Below are 6,894 nucleotides of genomic sequence, written 5' to 3'. Positions count from 1 at the left end.
CCCCCCCTCTCTCTCCCCCCTCCCTCTCCGTCCTGCCCCGGGCGGGGATACTGACTGTGCCTCCATCCCCTCCCCCCCTAAATCTAGCCATCGACTTCTTCAACCAACTGAACCTCATCTACGGCAGCCTGGTTGGCATTTGCACGGCGAGCACCTGTGCCACAATGTCTGCTGGCAAGCGCCACGAATACCGGTGGGCCGATGATGTGTCCACGGCCAAGCCGGTCCGCCTTTCGGCCCCGGAGTACATGGATCGCTTGCTGAGCTGGGTCCAGAGCCTGCTGGCCAGCGACACCATTTTCCCCATCGGCCTCGAGACCGAGTACCCCCCCGACTTCTTCGATATCGTCTGCCGGATCTTCCGCCGCTTGCTGCGGATTTATGCCCACGTCTACCGCGACCACCTGGAGCTGCTGACCGGTCTCAACGAGCGCTGTCACTTGGACGCCTGCCTCGGACACTTCCTCCTCTTCGCCATCGAGTTCCGGCTGATCGACACCCGCGAGTTGTCACCCCTCGTCAAGGTCATTCGCTCGATGGCCGCCAACTCCACCAGCTAGGCTGGCTGGCAGCCCCCTCCCCCTCTCCGCCCTCCGCGATGCCCTTCTCTCCGCTCGGCGATCTTTAGCCTCGAGCCCCGCCCCGTCCCGCCCTGGCCGGCCCACTCTGCGAGCGGTGGTGCCGCATGCGCTGCGGGGTGGGACCGGCGCCTGTCCCCCTTTTTTGTTCCTACCTCATGCGCATGTGTCGGCGACCGTGTGTCCCTCTCCCCCGCCCCCTTCCTCCTCCACATTCCTCCACTTCCTGTACATTATCCCCCAAGTCCGGTACCCGGCCCCGACACGCACCGAGGCGTGTCGCGCTCCTCTCCCGTCTCTCTCCCCCCTCCCTCCTCCTTCCCCTCCAAGGCGATGGCCCCTCAGTTTGGTGTGCCCGCCCGCGATGTGCCACCCCCCATCGCTTGAAATAGACTGTCCTTGTTCCTCCGATTGTGGCCAAGACGCGCTGACTCGCGCCGCAGCATCGCGGCTCCTTTCCGGTGTCCGCGATCCTCCACTCCCGGGTCGGATACTTGTGCATTGGCACCTAAAGATTCTGGTACACCAGCATGCGGAGCTAAAGTCCGCCTGGACACTCCCCTCCGCGCTGCGCGCGTGCACATTTCACAGATGCACGCGCGCGAAGCCGCCTTCTTCTTGCGCAAGCAGGGACCACCGGACAGCCTGGCAGTGCCCCTCGACCAGGGGGGTCCGGCCACCCGGGAACCGACATCTCTTTTGGCCCCCTCCCCCCGCCCGCCCGGCCCGGCCCGGCCCGGCCCGGCCCGGCCCGGCCCGGCCCGGCCCGGCCCGGCCCGGCCCGGCCCGGCCCGGCCGTCACCGAGCCCCAGCAGATCTGGATGACCACCAATGCGCAACGCGCTTGCGCGCAAGACAGCGAGTGATGCAACCCGGCCACCCTTGGCCGGCCCCGGGGGCAGCCTGGATCCAGCAGTTTGCCAGAGAGCGGCCGGGGCGGACTTCTCCATCTTGACATACGGCCTCTTCGGCTGGCCTGGTTGTTTTCTGAAGCACCGGTGCCCCACACCATTCCCACTTCCGACCCTTCTCTCATCCGCCCCCCCCCCCTTTCCTCCTCTCCTCCTACTTTCCCCTCTTCCCCCTCCCCTCCCCCTCCCCCCTCCCCGAAGCGCCTCACACCCCCGCACACACGCTACTCATGTCGTCCGGATACTCCGGGCGTCCAGGCCGTGGGCCGGCGTCCTCCGGGCCGAACGCCGCCTCGCGCAGCCATGTGACCCACAGCAGACACAGTCGGTCCACCTACTCGTCCCGCCCGTCGCACACTCGGCCCAATCTTCCGAAGAAGCCTGACGCTGTGCAGGCCGCTGCGACCTCCTCCACACAGCAGCCAGGCGAGTCTACGGGCTCCAAGGATTCAAACGCCCGGCCCCAGGGACGGGGGGAAAAAAACAGCCGCACTCACGATGGACCTCCCGAGGATACGGCGACCCGGCCCCGACGGGCCCGTGGATCTGCCGGGTCTTCTGCCACCACCGCGCAGCAGGCCGCCCCGCGCGAGCTGCATCGCATGCAGTTGGAGCAGATGACCCCGGAAAAGGCCTCCGGTACCCTGCTTGCGCCGTACATTTCGCTGTCGGTGCTTGCGCACCACATGCGTCTGCCCTCGGAGGCCAGCGCCAAGCTGGATCTCATGGCTGCCGCCGAGGCCGGTGGTACTTTCTCCATGAATCACATGTCCCTGGTTCCCATGGAGCCGGTCACCTCCCCGGAGGTGGTAGATCTCCACCAGCGTGCCCTGCGTCTGTTTGTGTCCCAGCTCCAGGAGGTGGTTTGCAGTCGGTGGGCCGAGTTCTGGTCGTCGATTGCATATGCGCCAGCGGTGACTGCTCACCTGCATGCTTACCTCTTGCTGGGGCCGCATCCCTCCTCGGCTGATGCCTTCTTGGTGGACTTCACCAAGCACTCGCCAGTCCCCGATCCGGTGGCCCGGCTGGCCGAGACGCACCAGCGCCTGGTCTTTGCGGCATTCTGCCGTGCGGCGTCCACCATCGAGGGGTCACGCCATCTGACTCCCGACGTGTGTACCCTTGCATCCTGCGCTGCCTCTCTTTCTCTTTCTCCCCCTCCCTCCCTCCCTCGCTCGCCCACTGGTTGCTCGGTTAACCTTGTGCCCAACTAACACCATTACCACAGGATTACGAGTCGCTCCTGGATCAATCCAACATCTACACCATGGACGCGGTGTTGCGTGCATGCCGAGCCTTTTCGGCCAATGCTCCCGGGCCAATGGGGGATGTCCTGCGCTCGGCTCTGGCGCACAGTCGAAGCTTCCGCGAGGTGCAGCAGATGATCTCCGAGTCCCAGCAGCTGGAGGCTCGCATCGAGCGCCTGACCGGTACTGGGCAGGTTCTCTGCCAGCAAATGGCCGACGAGGAGACCGACGCGCCAGATATGGCCAGCGACCTGCTCAGGACCCTGCGCGCTCTGCATGATGAGTTGGCTTCGCTGGAGCAGTTCCTACATTGCATGGGGTCGATCCTGCCGGCTGGCGGGCTGCCCGGGTCGGCCGAGCGTCTAATGACTCGCTGGCTGGGGCCGGACCTGGCTTCTGGCCCCCTTGTTCGGGTGTACTTCCGCCTGCTGCCCGAGCTTTTCCACATGCTAGGGCAGTCCTTCACCGAGGAGGACTTCGCCGGGGACGGCACGCGCGCGGCGCGGCCAATTGACCTCATTCACCAGGTGGCCATCCTGTTGGAGGCACGGTTGATTAGCCTCTTTGAGGGCCTTCTCGACGCATTCATCGTGCGACGGTATGCCTTCAGACATCCCTCAGCGCGGCGTGTTCTCTCATGCCCTTGACCCCTCTCTCTATCTCTCTCTCTCTCTTTATTTTTTCTCTCTTTCTCTCTCTCTCTCTCTGCCTCTCTTTATCTAACACCTCCGTCTGAATAGCCTCATTCATCCCGAGACCGGCTCGATCACCCCCTCGCAGCTGAAGACGGTGACCAACTTCCTGGTGCTCGTCTCCAAGCAGGATCACGCGGTGCGTTGCTCCATTCCATTTCAGACTTTATGCCTGATCTCCCTCCCTCCCTCCCCCCCCCCCTCTCTCTCTCTCTTTCCCTCTGTTACTGATGTCTTTTGCCCCCTTCCCCCTTCTGCCACACCCCATTGCCTGCCACATCCAGTATCCTCCCCGTTATGACCTTATTGAATGCATCGACAATGCCATCGGTGTGTCAGCAGCCCTGTTTAACTTCAAGTCTTCGGCCGCCTTCGACGAGGGTCTCTTTGCCGACATCCTTTCTCGGTACTTCGAGACTTTCACGGCGGAAAAGCATCAGATCCTCGAGGCCTTTGCCAGCGCCGGGTCCACGGCCGGCGGCGAGGATGTCGCCGATGGCGCGGACATTGACCCGCCTCTTGGCATGGATCGCGCCCTCTTCGACCTAATGCGGTCCCCCGTCAAGGAGGATGAGCACCAGGCCATCGGCATGGTGGCGGACATCCTGCCCGGGCAGTTTGGCGATGGGTTCCTTCTGTTGGCCTTGCGCTCGCTCGGGGGGAATGTGGAGCTTCTCTGCTCTCGCTTGTTGGAAGGGCAGTCACACTTCCCGGCCCTCGGCGACACAGTGGCCAGCTTTACCCTTGAGGAAATGCGCGAGATCCTGCGCCCAGCCGCCCGGCCCGTATCCATCCATCAGGCTCGTGGGACGGTCTGGGGCGCACCTGGTGCGTGTGGCTATTCCCCATCCTGATCCTCCTCATCTCTTTCTGTCTCGCACCTCTGTCTTCTCTAACCATCTCCTCTCTCCCTCCGCGTCTCCCCGTTCCGCGCGCGCGTGCGCGTGGGCCTGCTCGCCCGCGGGCCTCCCTCCCCCCCTCTCTCTCTCTCCCCCCCTCTCTCGCGCGCGCTCGCTCTTCTCTGTCTGCCCTTCCTGTTGTCTCAGAAATCACAACCAACGTTACCGTCCTGCGCCAGGCTGGTGGCACAGGTCAGAGCAGCAAATCCGGCATGATTTCGACCGACGACCGCCGTGCAGCCATCGAGAGTACACGCCTGCTTCTGAGTACCTATGAGGATGACTATGACGACACATACGAGCTGGTGCAGGAGAACCTGTCGCAGTTTGACCGGTCCCGGGATGGCCCGGATCAGGATTCCCGGGCGGAGGGCGGGCGGACGACAGGCGCCACTGGAGCTGGCTCTCGGCCTGACGCTCGCCCGGCGCCCACGCTTGTTCGGCCGAACCGAACTCCCGCAGATAAAGCTGCCCCCGAAGCCCGGCCATCATCATCCTCCTCCTCCACCCCATCTCCGGCTACCAATGCGCGTCGCTCGGCTCAAAGTAAGAAGGCCGTGCAGCAGCAGCGCAAGAATCTGGCCCTTAAGAAGATCACTCAGTAGGCATCTCTAGACCTGAGCCACAAATACCACCTCCTCTCCCCTCCCCTCTCCCCCCCCCCCCCCCCTCTCTCTCTCTCTCTCTCTCTCTCTATTCTCATCTATTGTGCGGGCGTGTTCATGTGCTGTGCACATGTGCATGCGAGTGCCCACCATGTGCATCTCCAATACACAAACACATAGACGGCTCCGGCCTGCGGCGCACAAGAATCACAGAGATCTCTTCTCCCATCATCACCCCCCCCGCCCCACACACGCTTCCCTGTTCAGTGACTGCGATGTTTGCTTATTTCACACCACAAAGATCGTTTTGCATTCGGGTGGGATGCAGCCTTCAAAAGCGCATAGGTCCAGGGTATTTGCATGGAAACTATGCGCGCCTACATGTGCATATGGGCGCGTGCTCTCAGCAGACGCGCGAGTGCACACGCACACGCACATACCTAAGCCACGGTCGACAGGCTCAGGCCGACCTGGCCAGCATCTGACACCAGCGGACACAGACCCCCAACGATGTCGCGCACCTGGGCGAGGACCTCAGCGGTCTCGGCCTCCGGCGAGGGGCAAAGGATCGAAGTCACGGTATCTCCAGCAGCGGCCAGACTCTCCCACAAGTTGACAATATTCTGACGCCCCACTTGGCCAATGCAAAGGCAGGCCACGGCATCAAAGCCACCGGCCCCGGGGACGCAGCCAAAGATGGCCCCCGGCGCCTGGGCCAGAGTGTGATCAATCAGGAGGGTCTGCGCACGCGGCTCAATCGGCGCCCCGGATTCGTCACCCATGCGCCGGAGGAAGGCCCGCACGGCGGAGCCGGCCTCAGCCAGGGCCACCAGTGCCGCGGCGGTCGGACTGTTGGGCAGAGCTTGGGCCCACTGTGAATGAGCATGAATCCATGTGCATATTTGTCAGAGTTACTGCTTGGCACTGATATCTCTTGCCTTCGGCCAAGGTAGGCACACGCATGCATGCAGCACGTATATATATATATATATGTGGCAAGATCAGTTTTCAGACTTGCGCACGCACCTCATGCGACCGGAGCGTCGAGCAAACATCCAGAGCCGCAGTGTACTCGACCGGGTCGGTGGCATGGCGCTCATTCAGAGAGTCAAGCACGGCCACCACTTTGGCATTGGCTGCGGCCAGATCCGTCCACAGCTGGAGAGCTACACGATCGGGTGTACCTGATGGGTCAGATACATATATATATATCCATATAAACATGTTTACATCGGCATCCGAGAAAAAAGGGGGATGTAATCCGATCACGCTCCTCACTCCATCGTCATCCCCCCCCCCCCCCCCGCCACTTCTCCCTCCCACCCATTTGACAGGCAGGCACATTGGCATTTTGTGTACGGCTCACGCACATTCAGTCGGGACGGCCTTGCGCCAGCTGTTCACCTGTCCAATCATGGAGGGGGTGTTGGTACCGGCGTCGATGTCGGCCAAGACCATGGAAATGCCAGGAGGCAGGGTAACCGGCGAGGCCTCCGAATCCCAGGCGGCGCTGGCACAGAGAAGGGAGGGGGAGGGGGGAGGCCACATGTTAGGCTCATTAGTTTAGAGGAGAGTGTAGAGTGGAAGATGAAGGCAAACGCACTGGTCATCCAAAAGCCGGAAGACAGTGGCGACCGGAGGCGAGACGAAGCCCTCATCGTCCTCGGCCGACTCGGCCAGCAGAGTGGTCAAAGCCGCCGGCGAGAACCGCCGGTACTGATGCGACCCATGGACAGCCGAGGACACATCGAAGCCGCTGCCCACGCGCCCCTGCGCCAGGCAGTGGCTGAACTGCGAAACATTGTGCGTGACGCGGCGAGACCTACATACACGGGAGGTCAGTGACGCAGATGCGAGATCTCCCCCCGCTCCAGATCCCCAGCAACAGCATCGGAGCCATCATCACCGGCCGCTGGCGGAAACGAAGAGAAGAGCTAATGACTGTTCCCGCCCCCCCCCCCC

At 62.9% G+C, this 6,894-nt stretch overlaps 3 protein-coding genes across 3 annotated transcripts in view; 2 read left to right on the top strand and 1 right to left on the bottom strand.

Moving 5' to 3' along the window:
* The window catches only part of H696_00230 (hypothetical protein), a gene marked incomplete at both ends in the record, with an annotated part of 3,764 nt that extends 3,204 nt beyond the window's left edge, over positions 1-560 (top strand). Inside the window, one exon of the mRNA XM_009494075.1 lies at positions 88-560. Coding sequence (XP_009492350.1) covers positions 88-560 — 473 coding nt within the window. The remainder of the gene's footprint in view (positions 1-87) is intronic.
* Positions 561-1,643: 1,083 nt separating this feature from the next.
* Positions 1,644-5,001, top strand: H696_00229 (hypothetical protein). The gene is made up of 5 exons (XM_009494074.1): positions 1,644-2,601; positions 2,718-3,334; positions 3,477-3,567; positions 3,713-4,256; positions 4,475-5,001. Exons 1-5 carry the CDS (start codon positions 1,720-1,722, stop codon positions 4,930-4,932), a joined length of 2,592 nt encoding a protein of 863 aa, XP_009492349.1. The 5' UTR covers positions 1,644-1,719; the 3' UTR covers positions 4,933-5,001.
* A 193-nt stretch (positions 5,002-5,194) lies between these two features.
* H696_00228 (hypothetical protein) overlaps positions 5,195-6,894 on the bottom strand; it is a 2,904-nt gene continuing 1,204 nt past the window's right edge. The window contains exons 5-8 of the mRNA XM_009494073.1: positions 6,536-6,754; positions 6,303-6,442; positions 5,959-6,098; positions 5,195-5,804 (exon numbers count right to left, since the gene is read on the bottom strand). Of these exons, the coding sequence (XP_009492348.1) occupies positions 5,373-5,804; positions 5,959-6,098; positions 6,303-6,442; positions 6,536-6,754 (931 nt within the window). The 3' untranslated portion in view covers positions 5,195-5,372. The remainder of the gene's footprint in view (positions 5,805-5,958; positions 6,099-6,302; positions 6,443-6,535; positions 6,755-6,894) is intronic.

Source organism: Fonticula alba (genome assembly GCF_000388065.1).
Source record: "Fonticula alba strain ATCC 38817 unplaced genomic scaffold supercont2.1, whole genome shotgun sequence".
In the NCBI taxonomy this organism is placed as follows: Eukaryota; order Rotosphaerida; family Fonticulaceae; genus Fonticula; species Fonticula alba.
This window is presented reverse-complemented; position numbering and strand designations above follow the sequence as displayed.